This window comes from Monodelphis domestica, chromosome 4 (assembly GCF_027887165.1).
Source record: "Monodelphis domestica isolate mMonDom1 chromosome 4, mMonDom1.pri, whole genome shotgun sequence".
Lineage (NCBI taxonomy): Eukaryota > Metazoa > Chordata > Mammalia > Didelphimorphia > Didelphidae > Monodelphis > Monodelphis domestica.
Genome location: NC_077230.1, coordinates 340,740,448 through 340,757,096, shown reverse-complemented (window position 1 = coordinate 340,757,096; position 16,649 = coordinate 340,740,448). Strand labels below are relative to the sequence as shown.

General features: G+C 41.7%; 2 protein-coding genes across 2 annotated transcripts in view; both read left to right on the top strand.

Moving 5' to 3' along the window:
• CAPN5 (calpain 5) overlaps nt 1–16,649 on the top strand; it is a 163,474-nt gene that overhangs the window by 122,326 nt on the left and 24,499 nt on the right. The window contains exons 4-6 of the mRNA XM_001377925.4: nt 13,689–13,897; nt 14,960–15,152; nt 15,921–16,114. Coding sequence (XP_001377962.2) covers nt 13,689–13,897; nt 14,960–15,152; nt 15,921–16,114 — 596 coding nt within the window. The remainder of the gene's footprint in view (nt 1–13,688; nt 13,898–14,959; nt 15,153–15,920; nt 16,115–16,649) is intronic.
• OMP (olfactory marker protein) lies at nt 839–2,877 on the top strand. Its single transcript, XM_007490913.3, has one exon. It carries the CDS (start codon nt 909–911, stop codon nt 1,398–1,400), a length of 492 nt encoding a protein of 163 aa, XP_007490975.1. The 5' UTR covers nt 839–908; the 3' UTR covers nt 1,401–2,877.

The window sequence follows — 16,649 nt, the reverse complement described above, 5'->3', positions numbered from 1 at the left end:
TTTAAGTGATTTGTCCCAAGTTACCAGGTAGGTGTTATAGACTGGATTAGGTCTAGAGTCAGGAGGACCTGGGTTCAAATGTGGCCATAGACACTTCTCTAACTGAGTGACCCTGGGAAAGTCACTAAATCCCGTTGCCTAGCCTTTGCCACTCTTCTGTCTTAAACCTCATACTAATTGATACTAACTGATATTAAGACAGAAGGTAAGGGTTTAAAATTATTTTTTAATTTAATTTTTAATATTAAATCATTATTAAAATTATTTATTTCTATATTTAAAAAAAATTTTATGGGGCTGCTAGTTGGCTCAGAGGAAAGTCAGACACAGAGGTTCAAATCTATCTCAGACCTTTCCTAGTAGTCACTTAAACCCAACTGCCTAGCCTTGGAACCTATACTTAGTATCAATCCTAAAACAGAAGAGTAGGATTAAAAAGCAAACAAAAACCCACAGCTTCTAACCCCAAATTCAGGGCTCCTCTGATTTATACTGCCTTGTTTTTAAACATAAACAAGCCCCAGCCCCTGATCGTCTCTATGTTGATTGTCAGAAGAATTGCCTTGGCAACTGACATCAGCATCTTCTTCCCTGTGGGTTTCCCTGCCTGCTTGCACTGCCAGTAAGAACCAAGAAAGCTTCCCTTAGAGCCCTGGGGAGCCTTTGCGTCAGGACATTGGTGTCTCTCACTGGTACTGCTAGGGAAAGTTGGGAGGAGGAGCCAGAGCTGGGGAAAGGGGCAAGGGTGAGCAGGTTGGAAGAAAACAGGTGAGGGAGGGAGGAGGTGGGGTTGGCAGAGGTAGAGGCTCGATTTCTCCTCAGTGGCTTCCTTCCCAGAGCCCCAGTAACTCCGAGACACTCATCAAGGCAGCAGGTTTAGTGTGAGTGGCTGATCAGGGGCAGGGGCCATGGCTGCTGAGGAGGGGGACAAACCACAACTGGAAATGCCTCTGGTCCTTGACGAGGACCTGACCAAGCAGATGAGAATACGGGTGGAGACTCTGAAAAAGAATAATGAGAAGCGCCAGGATGGGGAGAAGCTTCTGCGACCTGCAGAGTTCGTGTACCGCCTAGATTTCATCCAGCAGCAGAAGCTGCAGTTTGAGCGCTGGAACATTATGCTGGACAAGGCTGGCAAGGTGACCATCACGGGCACTTCCCAGCACTGGACACCCGATCTCACCAACCTCATGACCCGGCAGCTCCTGGATCCAGCAGCTATCTTCTGGAGGAAGGAGGACTCTGATGCCATGGATTGGAACGAGGCGGATGCCCAGGAGTTTGGGGAGAGGCTGTCGGAGCTGGCCAAGATCCGAAAAGTGATGTACTTCCTAATCACCTTTGGAGAGGGTCTTGAGCCTGCCAACCTTAAATCTTCAGTGATTTTTAATCTGCTCTGATACTGAACCTGGTGGCCACTTCAACATTTTCCTCCTATCCTTATGGATCAAGGTGTCGGTCCCACACTCACCCCTCTATTCTTCTCTCCTAGAGCTTGTCTTTTCTTCCCACCCTTTACCCCTCAAACAAAATCCAAACACCTCACATTTTTCTGGATGAAGACATCTCCCCTTTCCCTCCCTATACTTTTAATTCTTCTTTCCTAATGTTTGCTTAGCTCATCTTTTCACCCTCTTAATTTTTTTGAATTATGTCTTTCTTCCCATTCTCTTGTCTTATTTTGATCAGGAAAACCATTCCATCTTTGACTGCCACATTCATTTTTCTTCCCATCTATTCCTCTCCTTACCCAATTCCCTGCCCTCTTGGATCAGGGTGTTCCTCCCTTCCCTCTCTTTCTATTTTCCATCTAGCCCCTCCCTCAGCAATCCTGTTTACTAAGAGCACTTTGATCTGTCTTCTCTGTCCCTCATTCCCACTGTCTTTTTGGAAAAGGATTATCCCCACACATACCCTCAGTCCTCTTGCCTGGTGTTTGTCTCTATCCTGCCCCCCCTCACCAATATCATTCTTTCCCTTCCTCTGGATCTCCCTCTTCTTACAGGATCAGTGTGTCCTATCCCTCCTTTCAGTCTTCTGGTGTCTGCTCTCCTTCCCCACTATTTCTCTCCCTCCATTCCACTGGTCCCCCTCTTTTGGGGGGGGGCAGTGATAGACTAGTTGTTATGTCTGATCTGAGCTCTTGGGTGTACCCAGCAGCTTTGGAGAAACTATTCAGTGTCTTTACACCCTCCCCCCCCCCCCAACTTCTTCCCCACCCTGGAACAGGAACCTCAACTGAAATTCTTTGCTGTGCAAGGTGGGGACAACCCTCTGCTTGCTAGCCTAGGGTGTAGTATTGCATACAGACTATTTGTAAGATTAATGGATTAGAGAGGCTGCTAGATATTGGGGCAGCAAGGAACTAAGCAGAAGGTTGTGGGGGGGGGAGAAGACAATAATAGACATCAGCTCACACTGGGCATCTTGTGCTAGTGGAAAACATACCGTTCCCTCTTTATCTGAAGCATGAGAGAACCATTCCAAAGAAAGAGACCTTTAAATTTCTATTTTTTTCCCCAGAGTTTTTACATCTGCATCTGAAGCATGGTTTCTTTTAGTAAATATCCAGGGGCCCCATATTGCTATGGAATCTTGACTCTTCTCCCTGGGCTCTCCTGTGGGCCCTCTCCTCACAGTGTATGAGCTGACATGGGCTGCCCCAAGAAGCAAAGTATGGAAAGAAAATACTCACTTGGGACACAACCCTTTTGTCTAAAAACTCCCCTCAGAGAGAACTTGGCTCTCTCAGGCTCTCTACCTAGGGGAGGGGAAAGGCATGGAGCAGTTAATGTTGGAACCTAGGAGTAAAGGATTGATTATAAGGGTCATAGGAAAGCTGTCTAGTTCCGTTAGGTTCTTTAAAAGAAAAACAAAAGGAAAGAAAAGTAATGTACTTATATATTCATATACACTATAGCTCTTTCTATATTACAGAATATTGAATTTCCATATTTACAAATATATATAGATATATATAGAGAGAGAGATAGATAGATATATATTTTGCCCAGAAAAAAATGTACAGATAGTATAAGTGTTCTTCTAAGAGGCAGGGGGCTAGTCTAAATGACCTTTGAAGTCTGCTTCCCAGATGCAAGATTTGACGATTCTAAGTGGATTCTTGGTTCACATAAAAAGGCTTGCTCAAGATTTCCAGCAGATGAAAGAGAAGACAAGGCGGTTGGTGAAAGATTTCCATCTTCAGGGAAGCTCTCAGATGGGAATGTCAAGGATTGAAGGTCCCTGTTGTTCAGGGAGCAGGAATGGAGACACTAGACACTGTGGCTCAATGTTAGTGTCCACTGAATTCCAGCAGAGGACACTGTGAACTATTTGGACTTTCTGCGTAAGCAACATTTGTTTGAATAGGTGGCCTTTTCCAGGGTCCTAATCATTGAGGATGGCTGCTTTGGACTGCTCTGGAGTGTTCTCTGCCCATATCCATTTGGCTTCTAAAAAAGTCACAATCGGTTTTTTTGTTTGTTTTTCCTACCTTTTTTTTACATCACAATCATTTCCTACTTGTTCCCCCACATTCCCCAGATTGGATCCTCCATTTCATCAGAACAACAATTTTGAAAAAATCTGCCACAATTACTGTAGCTGATAGGGTATATATATATGTTTTGTCCAGTAGTCCTCCTTCCTCTTTGCTGGCATGGGAGAGATGGAGTTAGTTACCTCTTCTCTGGGATTTAACATTGGTTTTTTGGTTACTCAAAATTCACCTTTCTTTCAGTGATCTATCTTTTTATTACATATATTGTTTTCTTGCTTTTGATTCTTTTACTCTGCCATAATTGCAACACATTTTCCCATATTTCTCCAAATTCCTCAGATTCATCATTTCTTACTGCATTGTAATATTCTATTACATTCCCATAGGTATTCAGCTTCTGTCCTGGGATTGGGAGGAGACAGATGTTATCTGGTTAGCAGGATGGGTGTCACACAACTGCAATAATATATATGGGGCAGGAAGTGTGGCTTACTGTGAAAGTGTCCTTGACTGGAGGTCAGAATATCAAAATTATAGCATTAACTCTTCCACCAGCTTACTATGTGACTTCAGGCAAGTCATTTCCCCTCTCCTGATTTTAATTTCCACTTCTGAAAAATGAGGGTGTGAGTATGAGCTCTATGACTTTATAGTTCCTAGACTATCTTATGATTCCATTATTTGATTGTTTGACCCTAGCTGGCTATTGCCAAGGGTTGGTAACAGGTTAATACAACCAAATATTTAGTACCTGCTACATATCCAATCTTGGGGTCAGCTCTGGGCAGACAGATGAAAAATCAACGTGTTCACTGACCCTACAGAGTTTATGGTTTAGTAGTACAGAATGTTAGATGTGGAAGGGATGACACATCCTCTAGTTCAACCTCTTCATTTTACAGTATAGGAAACTGAGCTTCAGAGAGAGAAAGAATTATTTTCTCTTAAGTCACACAACAGGTATGTGGGAGAGCTAGGACTTAGAACCCAGGGGTCCTGACTCCCAATCTAGTACCATGCCATTCAACGATGAATTTACTAAAATGTGTATATACATCTGCCTAGGATACATTTATTTTCATGTTTCTTCCTTTTCTGAGTCATCATGAGAAGTAAGCTGTTATTAGTTGTTACCTGGTTCTCAAGGCTAACTATAGAAATCTCCCTTTCTTAAGAGGGGATGCATTTTATTTCCTAGAGATATTTAAAAAAGTAAAAACAAAAACAATAAAACTCATACCAAACACAAATCCAGTTATGTCTTCCAAGATCTTCTCCATGCTGTGGTTTGTTTTGATCTGGTAATGTCCATTATTAGCCATGCCATTGTTAAGACTGCTATTATTTCCAGATGTCTGATTATCACAGTGTCTGCCACATAGCAAGTGCTTAGAATCACTGCATTCTCTATCTTTGCCTATCATTGATTCTCGTTCCAAACCTGTGAGGTAGGAGAGGGCAGTGATTGTTTCCCATCTATTACAAATCAGGAAAAATTGATGAGATCCCTAATCAGAAAGTGATTTTCTCAAGCTCCTACACTGGATTGGTGGCAAAGCTGGGACCAGAACCCCCATCTCCAGGACCCTTGAGTACATTACCCAAGGAAGCTTTCCATTAATTACTTCTCTCAATATGGGCAAGTCATTTAGTCCTTGAGCCTCACTTTTGTCATCTGTTTAATGTATTACCTTCCTCCAAGGGCTGTCACAACGATCCAATGGGATAATTCATGTATACTTAAAATAGAAATCATCCCCAAAAGTATGAATTATTACTTCCATTGTGAACCTCATGTGCCCGATGGTGCCTGCCTAGACTACTTTAGGCAAAACCCCCATGGCTTTGGAACCTCCTCTAAGATTAGCCTGGTGTAGATGTTGGTGATGGGATATCACTGTATTTAATAATTACTCCTGTCCATCTTGTCTCTCTCTTTCAATTTGGAGGCCCTGCAAACTTGTTTTCTGTATTATTATCCAATAAAAGTCCATGTGCTCTCATACACCAAAGTGTGCATTCTTTACTGGACACTTATTTCCCCGGGGCCATTTTGTTGCTCCCCTCTTTGGTTGCGATCAATTGATCAATCAGCATTTATGCTCCAGGCACTGTACTGGGGATACAAAGATGAAAATACAAGAGTCCTTGACCTCTAGGAGCTTACATTTTAGTAAGGGAGATACGTACATATCAAAATATGAGATAGAGAGAATAAATACAAGGTAATTGCAGGAGGGGTCAAGGAAGACTCAGTGTAGATGGCATTTTAGGTAAGTTTTGAAGAATACCAGGGATGCTGAGATCTTTGTGAGCATGGGGTTCCATGATTCTCATCCTTATCATATCACCGAGAGGAAGAGAATATTGGTGTTGAGAACCTGGGCTTTGGTGATGAAAAAGAACTTGACATTCTAGAAAACTGTACTATTTCCCAGGCAATCTAGCTCCATCCATTCCAATTGATGATTGCTTTCAGCTCTTCTTCCTAACAATTAGAATTATCCAAATTTGAGAGCTGGGAAGCTCTTTGTTATTTGAGGCTGGATGACACTGCATAAGGCTTTAGAGAGTCTTTCAGTTCATGTGTGGGTTGGAATCAGATACATTCTGTGCTTCTGGACATTCAGGACAAGGCCTGTCCAATATATACTGCTAACAATAATATACCACTTTCAGATTTGCAAAGAGCATTATATCACTTTTTTGTGCTACTTTAGACTACTCTAATATTTGAAAAAGAGCTTTCCATATTATCTCATTTAATTTTCACAAAACAACCAAGTAAGGTTGATATTATTGTTGTTCCCATTTTATAGACAGAGAAACTGAGATTTATATCTAGTCAGTGTCTGAGGCAAGATTTAAACTCATATCTTTTTTATTCCACACCTAATGCTATCCACTGTGTTACCTAAGATATTTATTTATGGACATTGTACACCTCCCTCCCCACTTTACCTTCTATCTTAAAACAACAACAACATTACTTTTCATTTTAGAATCAATACTAAGTATTGGTTCCAAGGCAGAAGAGTGGTAAGGGATAGGCAATTGAAGTTAAATGACTTGCCCAGGGTCACACAGCTGGGAAGTGTATGAGGCTAGATGTGAACCCAGGACCTTCCATCTCCAGACCAGGCTCTCTACCACTGAGTCACCTTAGCTGCCCCTATCTTCTGTCTTAATATCAATTCTAAGGGCTAGGCACTTCGGGTTAAATGACTTGCCTAGAGTCACATAGCTAGAAAGTGTATGAGGCCAGGTCCTCCCAGCTCTAGACCTGGCACTCTATTGCACATTATTATATAATAAATTTTTGCCCAGATGCTGTGACTCCACATTAAATTCTCTTTCCACTGAATCATAGCAATTCACATTTATAGGGCACATTAAGGTTTATACTTTGCTTTTCTTGTAACATTCCTGTGGGCTAAGCAGAGTAAACCTTGCCCAATTTTCCAGATGAAAAATATATGAGTTTTAAGGTCCCTTCTTGCCAGGCCAGGAGTATGCTGATAAATATTTAACAATCGGCTCTTTGAGGAGATTTACTTACAACACACTTTAAAATTGAATCTGTGTCATCAACATTTTCTCCATTACTTTCTTAAGTTTTGACAAGTAGCAAATCAATAAATCAAGCCCTAATTTGTGGCATTTGCCAGTTTCCCAAGGTGCAAATGCTCATATTGAAATTTTAACAATTGGTTCTCTGGAACTGGTTCCAATACTGCTTCTAGCTCTAAATGATCCGTTGAAGAAGTGACTTTGAGTTCTTAAAATGGCAAATATAGGAGGGATCTTAGGCATCATCTAGTCCATCCCTCTAATTTTATAGCAGATGGAACTGAGACCCAGTTAAGGGAAGTGACTGGTACAAGGTCTCATGGTAAGTTAGTTAATAAACATTCCTGTTAGATCCTCGCCCTCCTGTGGAAAGCCAATAACCCCTCTCCCATGGCATTATCAGCTCTAGATGTGTAAGGGAATTCAGGAAAGCTAGGTAGTTCAGACTGTTATTTTTCAGAGATAGAAACTGATTCCCAGGTAGTTTTAAGTGATTTGCCCAGTATCCAACAGGAAGTAAGCACCAGAGGTGGAGTTTGAATTCAGTTACTGTGATGTATATCATACTGCCTCCTCTAAGAGATCTGGCCCCACCTGTTCCCTCTGATGTGGAAACCACAGGGCAAAGACAGGCACTCCAAATTGAAAACTCTCTTGCTGTTTGCTTGGGAAGGCTTTGGAATCCAGCCATGTCTGGTTCTGAGGCCGGAGTAAACATAAATCCCCAAAGCTTCTTCCTATTGATTGCATCAGCCTTGGTTGTACTTCTGGGTCCCTTCTCACTCTCTCTCTGCTTGCCCAGAATTAAACAGCACCCAGGATTTCCAGGGCAGGGCCATTTCACCAGGGTGCTTGATGGAAAAAGCCAGGTCCCCCAAACATGCCCCTGAAGGACATAGAATATCTGAAGAACCTGAGAATCTTAGACTCAGTCTCTTCAGATCTTAACATTTTAGGATCATTGACTCTTAGACTCACATTAATATAATGAAAAGTGTTATTAATGACACATTAAAAACATTTTTTAAAAAGATTTCTCCACAGTGCCCTAGGAAGGCAGGTTGCATAATTAAAATCACCTGTATGTTAGAGATGAGGAAACTGAGATTCAGGGAGAGGGAAATGACTTGCCCAAGGTCATACAACTACTAAGTGAGAGAACCATAACTGAAACCCAAAGCCACTGATGAGAAGTCCAGTGCTTTCTTTATTTTACTCAGTTGAGGGATCAAAAATTCCTAGAATCTTAGAACCCTAGCTCGACTTGGATTCTCAGAAGTAAAGGACAGCTTAACTGATCCTCCCACTCACCACATTTTCAGGCTGGCTACTTGCCAACCCTAGCAACAGAGACAGAGAGACAGAGATGGATGATAGATGGATAGTTAGTTTAGCCAGATGATGGATGGATGGGTGGATAGTTTAAATAAATGGTAGACAGACAGACAGATAAAATAGATACATGGAAAGAAAGAGAAAGGAAGGAAGGAAGGAATAAAGGAAAGAAGAAAGGAGGGAAGGAAGGAAGAACATTTTATTGACTCTTGGATTTTTGTGGATATAAACACAAACAAGCAAAACAGTTTATTGCCCATGAGAAGCTTGCATTCTAATATAATACAGAAAAGAGGTTGGAGCAATGCACCTGGTAGCATGGTAGAGAGATGTCTAGGAAGTGACATATAAGCCTGATTTTGTGTAAGATAAATAAAATGCTCCCTTCTCAAAGCCCATGATGTTAGGGGCCATTCATGCAATCTTTATTCCAAACTGGATTGATCCTAGGCTTCCTACTCTTCTCCTTCCCTCCACTCCTTGAGAGTAGTGATTGTTTCATTCTTTATATTTATATAAATGTATCCTAGTGCCTGGCATATAATAGGCCATTAATAATTGATTGATTGATTGATTTACACAGGCCTAAAATGCATTTCATCCATATCTCCACCTGTCAAAATATCTCCAGAGCTCAGATCCTCTGCCACTTCATCCACGAAGCCTTCCCTGATTCCCCCAGCTAAAAATGAGTTCTCTTTCTTGAATGATCTCAAAACTGGCTCTTCTCGTGTCCTGATTTGATTCAAGCTTGTGTCGTAGTTCTATGTTTGTGTCATTTTCCCACTAAACCATGAACTCCACAAAGTTGGGAAGTGTCTTATCTAAACTTCAGATTGCTCCCAACAGATTGCATAAGACTTTGTGCACAGTTGGTGCTAAATAAATGTTTGTCGTGTGAGTGGTGCCAAATAGATGTTACATGAATAAATATACTCATACCCATATAAAAGACAACTTGATGGATAGCATAGTCAACGTGTTTAGGAGACTCATGTTTAAATGTTCTGGATATTAACTAATTGAGATCATAAATCTAGGGCTTCAAAGGGTCCTTCAAGGCTATTTAATTGAATTCTTTTGTTTTACAGATGAGGAAACTGAGGTGCAAAGAGGTTAAGGGAGATCCCCAGGGTCACACAGGGAGTAGAAATCAAGAGGCAGGATTTGAATACAGATCTTCTGACAACAAAGTCAATGCCCTTCTCCTGTACCACTGCATCTTGACCTCAGTCCCATCCTTCTAAGTCCTTGCTCCTAGTCCCATATTGATTAAAGGGAGAGTACATGAGGCCTAAAGTAACCTGAAGATACCTCCATGTAGCCCTGAGAAGCCTAAAAATAATAAATAGCTAGTATTTACCTAGAGCCTGGAGCAGCTAGGTGGCATAGGGGATGGAATGCTCAACTTGGTGTTAGGAAGACTCACCTTCCTGAGTTCAAATCTAGCCTTAGACACTTACTAATTGTGTGACCCTGGACAAGTCACTTCACCCTGAGTTTCCTAATCTATAAAATCATCAGGAGAAGGAAATAACAAACCATTTTAGTATCTTTGACAAGAAAACCCCAAATAGGGTCACCAAGAGTCAGACACAACTGAAAAATGATTGAACCACAACAAATTTATATAGTGCCTACCATGTGCCAAGCACTATGCTAAGAGCTTTACAAATATTATCTCCTTTGATCTTCCCAACAACTGGGGGGTTGGAGGGGGCAGGTACTGTTATTATCGTTATTTTGCAATTGAGGAAACTGAGTTAAACAGAGGTAAAGTGACTTCCTAGGAAATGTGTGGCCACATTTGAACTCAGGTCTTCCTGCTCTCCCCACTGCATCCATTAAAACATTAAGTTGATGAGGAGAGCACAGGCAGGAGCCCCCTCCCTCCTGCTTCCCCCCCAGCCCTTTTCCCTTAGGAGCTGCTCTGTGCTTGCTCACCAAGAATCATGAGCCCGATTGAGGATTAGGACTGGCACAGCTCCCTCAGCTCCCTGTTCCCCCCTCATCACGAGGCCCTGGTGACTCATTAATCGGCTTCTCTGGTACTTACCAGGCTTTACACAGTGCCTTGTTAGCCACTAATGACCCCCGCCAGGTCCTGAAGGAGGTCCCAGAACTAGAGAATGACAGCAACCCAGAGGCAGCTTGTCAGTGGGGAAGAACCCTGAATTTGGAGTCAGATCCTGGGTCTAAATCATGCTCTGTTCTTGCCTAGTAATGTGGCCTCGGGCAAGTCTTAGGTCTCTAGTCAAAGGGTCTAGTTTTTTCTGCCAATTCTGTTGCTTAAATAAATACCTCTGTGACTTTGAGTAAGTCATTTGCTTTCCCAGGGCTTTGATGTCTTCATCTGCAAAATGCTTAGAGACATCTCTCTCCACTATCCTGATTCCCCCAGCTAAAAATGAGTTTTCTTTCTCAAATGATCTCCTAGATCTCTTTTCTTCTCATGTGCTGATTTTATTCAAACTTGGATCATAGTTCCATGTGTCATTTTTCCTACTAAATCGTGAACTCCACAGAAAACAGGTCTGAGGAGCTGAAAGGAATTTCCTTCATTCATATCATCTCATATAGTTCTTCAATAGAGTTCATCCAGTTCTCAGTCCCAGATCTCTCTCCTTTAATTCCAGTCTTAAGTTTCATTTCTTTGGTTTGTTGACATCCCCAACATTTTTCCCAGTATCTTTCACCCTCCCATAGAACAAATAATATTTTTATTTATTTTTTTCAATTGCTTTTTCATGTTTTATTTTCATAGCTAACATTTCTACGTAAAACAGTGGATAATGGACACAAAGAATACTTTTAAAGAGAAAAAAATCAGTATAACTGATCAATACATTGAAAAAGTCTGAAAATAAAAATTCAAGTCAACACTTGTGGACCCCATCTCAGCAAAGGAGTGAGGCTAATGAATCTTCTTGTATCCTTTTTTGACCAGGCTTAGTCTTTGTAATTTCACATTTTCTTCTCTCTTAAAAACCCTTACCTTCTGTCTTAGAAATGAAACTAAGGGGGGAAAAAGATAAATTGACTTACCCAAAGTTACACATCTAGAATCTGAGGCCAAATTTGAACTCACGTCTTCCCAATTCTAAGTCTAGTGCCCTGGGCACTAAGAAGCCACTTAGATGCTTGTTGTGTATATTATTTTCTCAGCGGCTCTGTATCTGGTCAGATTATAGAAATCTTTCCATGCTTCTCTGTTTCCATCACGTTCATTGTTTCTTACTGCATAGTAATACTTTTGTTACATTCATATGCTACAGTTTGCTTAGCCACTTCCGAATTTATAGTCATTGACTTTGTTTCCAATTCTTTATGACCCCTAATGTGATGTTACCACAGTCACTATTAGAGAAATTCTCTTCTTTATCATGGGGGCATGACTCAAGGGCCAGAGGGTTATGGGATATAGATTTAAAGGTCATTTTTAGACCAAGTTAGTATTTTATTTTATTTTATTTTATTTTATTTTTTAAACCCTTACCTTCCATCTTGGAGTCAATACTGTGTATTGGCTCCAAGGCAGAAGAGTGGTAAGGGCTAGGCAATGGAGGTCAAGTGACTTGCCCAGGGTCATACAACTGGGAAGTGTCTGAAGCTAGATTTGAACCCAGGACCTCCTGTCTCTAAGTCTGGCTCTCAATCCACTGAGCTACCCAGCTGACCCGCAAGTTAGTGTTTTAGAGTTGAGGACTCTGGGGCCCAGAGAAGTTAGGTGATTTATCCAAGGTTACCTAGTTAGTAAGTTGTAAAACCAGACTTCAAATTAAACTCTTTTTGGCTTCAAATCTTGCTGTTTTCCCCACTGTCTCAGGGGTAACCGTGTACACAGACTGGTAGACGAGAGCTGTATGGGGTTTCTCAGATGGGTTTCTTTCCTTTTGGCAAAACCACACCTCAGATTCCTAGTGCTCCCCTTCCAGTCATGCTGGCTCCTTCCTGAAAGTCCAGCACCAGGTTTGAGGAAAGGAAGCAGATGTCCTTTGCACCAGTGGTGCCAAACTCAAATAGAAGCACATCTCTCTGGGCTGCATATTGATTTAGAAAACTACAAATTAACATCACTTAGATTTTGCTGCATTTCTATTTGTTTTGTTAAATCTTTTCCAATTATGTTTTGGTCTGGTTTTTGACATGGGGAATTTGGGGGGCCAAGTTTGATGTGTCTGATGTGTAGGACCTGTTCCAGTCATAGAATCTCTTAGTTGGAAGGATCCCACAGGTGAATCATCTGGTCCAATTCTCTAATATTAGTATTGTCCTCTGTATCATCTCTAGAAAGAGGTCATCCAGAATCCACTTGAAGGCTTCTGCCAATAGAATGTCAGCTCCTTTGGGGCAGGGACTATTTTGTTTTGTTTTTGTTTTTGTATTCACAGCATTTAGTACAATATCTGGTACATGGTGGTCACTTAAGAAATACTTATTCAATTGGATTGGACTTCAAATGATGGCGGATTCACTGCCTGCTCAAAGAGTTCATTCTATTTGGAAGCTCTAATTATTTGTTTGTTTTTTAATTCACTTTCTAGCTCAGAAACAACTCTAAGACAAAAGGGCAAAGGCTGGGCAGTGGGGGTTAAGTGACTTGCCCAAGATCACATAGCTAGGAAGTATTTGAGGCCAGATTTGAGCTCAGGTCTAGCTGACTCCAGTCTTGGCATTCTTTCTGTTGTGCTACCTGGCAACAACCCGATGCTCTAATTTTTTGTTGCTAATAGAAATCTAAAACCACCCTCCTTATAATGGCTATTCATGGACTTAAGGACCTGGGCTTGTACACTAGCTTTCTCACTCACTAGCATACTTCATGACCCCAGACAAGTCATTTCCCCTCAATGAGTTTTCTGTTTCCTCATCTATCAAATAAAGGTAATAATCTTTATTTCTCCTTCAATTACACTAAAAACATTTTCTGTAAACCTTCATGTTCTATAGATATCTTTATTTTATAATAATTATTATTAAGATGAGGCAGCTAGGTGGCACAGTGGATAGGGTGATAAATCTGATTTCAGGAAGATTCACCTTCTTGAGTTCAAATCCAGCATCAGATACCTTTTATCTGTGTGATCCTGGGCATATCACTTAACTCTGCTTCAGTTTCCTCATCTGTCAAATGAACTAGAAAAGGAAATGGTAGACCCACTCTCCAGTATCTTTGCCAAGAAAACCCCAAATGAGATCACAAAGAGTCAGAGACAACAGAAGCAATTTAAGAACAACACCATCACTAGCATTCCTAGGATGATTGTTTGTCTGTCCCCAGGTTATCCCGGACTGGAAGGAGCAGGAATGGGACCCTGAAGATCCTGAAAGCTACACGGGCATTTTCCATTTCCATTTTTGGCGCTTTGGAGAATGGGTTGATGTAGTCATTGATGACCGACTGCCAACGATCTATGATCAGCTCATCTACTGCCATTCCAATGTGAAGAATGAGTTCTGGTGTGCTCTGATTGAGAAAGCTTATGCCAAGTACGTTAGCCTGTGCTAGGGCAGCTGGAGGAGGGAGAAAGTGGGCAAAGGATTGTTGTGGCAGGGATTTTGGTCTCAACTAACTAGGGAACAGATAAAAGTAAGAAAGTTAAAATTAGAAAGATAAAAGGACTATTTTAGTGTCATTTTAGTTGCCTAGTTATCAGGCTGAAATCTCCTCTTTTGACATGTAGCCTTTTAATTTTATCGCATTTCCAACAATCTGAATGTGTCTATAAGGAAACCAGAGAATGGAGATTGGGTTTTGTTTCATTAACCTTTAAGATTCATTCTAAATCACTGTGTGTAAAATAATCTTGGTATCCTTTTGGCCTACTACATACAGTGCCTTGCAAAAAGTAGGTCCTTAATAAATATTGATAGGATCACAACATTTCAAGAGCAAGAAGGACCTTAGAGCACCAACTGTCAGAGCCTTCTCATATACCCTTGCACTGGGCCTTTGCTGATGGTTGCCCAAAATATTCTGGAAGTTATGCTGATAACTTTTTTCTGCCTTGTGAGATCTGCTCATTGGGGAGGACTGATTCCTACCAGTGTTGAAGGAGGACTGTGGAAGATGAGGCAAACAGTTGGGTCAGATTATAAATTTTACTTGGAGTCAAAAAGTTGTGCTTCAGAAGCATACTAGCTATGTGACTCTGGGCAAGTCACTTAACCAGTCTAAATCTCCCAGGGACACCCCCGATTGTTAGCAGACTTAGTTCAGACCTTTGATCAGCTTTAGCCTTACTATAGCTCAGAACTCCCATTCTCAAATGATCAACCTTTCTGAGACCTGGAATTAAAGATGTACACTGCCACACCTGGCTCAGAGACTTTTCCAAGATAAATGTCCCTAGTGCTTTCAGTCCTTTGATGGTTGGCCTGGTCTCCTCCTCATACTGGACTTCCTTCCTTCCTTCCTTCCTTCAGGATAATAATCCCCATTTCACAGATGAGAAGATGGAAGTCATGGCAAAACTTGGGGTCAGCCTTTTTATATGCCTTGGAAGGAATGACCGTAACCCTTTCTCTCCTTACTTCCTGCTTTCCCATTAGGCTGTTAGGATGTTATGAAGCTTTAAATGGAGGCAACACCGCAGATGCCCTGGTGGATTTCACAGGAGGCATCTCAGAGCCCATTGACCTGACCATCGAGGATTATGCCAATGATGAAAACTTGCGGAACCAGCTCTTTGAGAGAGTGCTGAAGGTCCACTCTCGTGGGGGCCTCATCAGTGCATCTATTAAGGTGAGAGGACTCATAGTCCAGGCCATACCCCAGCTTAAACTGAGCTCTGGACCTCCCACCAACCCCCTGGAGGCCCGAGTCATAGTGTCCACTAGGGACAACTTCCCACATTTTTTTCACAGGGAATTAATATGAATGTTGGGAATTTGATCTGAGACCCAGGGAGGGCATGGTCCACATTCTGTTATTTGAATTTCTGAGCCATTCATGTTTTTTGTATGTTTGTAGGATCTTGAGAGGCTGCTAAAGAGAACTGAATTTGATGTGAGAGGTCCTTTGTTTAAGTCTCAGCTCTGCCATTTACCATTTGTGTGTTCTTGGGGGATAAAAAAGCAAATCTCTTGCCCTTGCTGACCCTCAGTGTCCTCATCTGTAAAATGAGAATAATATCTGTACTACCTGTTTCATAACACTCATAAAAATCATGTAAGATAATACATGCAAAGCATTTTGAATGCCTTAAAGAGCTATCCAAGTATCAACCATTATTATCATTGACTCAGGACAGATGTGAGGAATATTATAGGATTTTGTGCTAGAAGCAAGTAAGGAGCGCCTAGTCTAACCTCCATATTTTAAAGATAAAGTAAACTGAGGTTCAGAGAGAGAATATGACTTGCCCAAGGTCACACTCATAGCAAGTTGCAGAATCTAGATTTAATTCAAGGGACTTGACTCCAAATTCAGTGCTTTTCCCCTCCTTTCTTGTGGCAGAGTGGAGAGAGTGATGATTTCCTCTTCCCCCATGATGTTTCTCATGTCACTTAGGCGATGACAGACTCTGACATGGAGACCCGGCTGGATTGTGGACTGGTGAGGGGTCACGCGTACGCCATCACAGATGTGAGAAAGATTCGTCTGGGCCATGGCCTGCTGGCCTTCTTTAAGTCAGAGAAACTAGACATGATCCGACTGAGGAATCCCTGGGGGGAGAAGGAGTGGAATGGTCCCTGGAGTGACACGTGAGTCCTTGACATTGGGATGGTGTTTGCAAAGGCGATGGTTGGACCTAGAAATGGAAGAACAGAGGGAGGAGGGAAAGGAAAGAGATTTTGTTGCTCTGTAGTTGGGTCGGGCACTGCGAAGGAGCTGTTGGTTTTTCCCCAGGAAAAATAATTTGGAGGAATTTGTCCAAATACTTCTATGCTATGTGTAGCCCAGATTGGGGTCAGTTTAGAAATTGGTACTAATTAGGCAAAATTAGAGAACAGACCAGATGTAGCTCCTTGATTTATTTATTTATTTATTTTTGCCCCTTTCCTTCTTCCTTAGAATCAATAGTGTATATTAATTCCAAGGCAGAAGAGCAGTAAGGGCTAGGCAATAGAGCTTAAGGGACTTGACTGGAGTCACATAGCTAGGAAGTGTTTGAGGCCAGATTTGAACGCAGGCCTGGCTCTCAATCTACTGAGCCACCCAGCTGCCCCTCTAACTCCTTGCTTCTGACCCTAGAATAAGCCTTGACCTTAGAATGAGTTGTGACATTGACTGATCTCA

What these genes read in the sequence shown, in the direction of transcription:
- OMP (XM_007490913.3), top strand. Translation starts at nt 909, where the DNA reads ATGGCTGCTGAGGAGGGGGACAAACCACAACTGGAAATGCCTCTGGTC.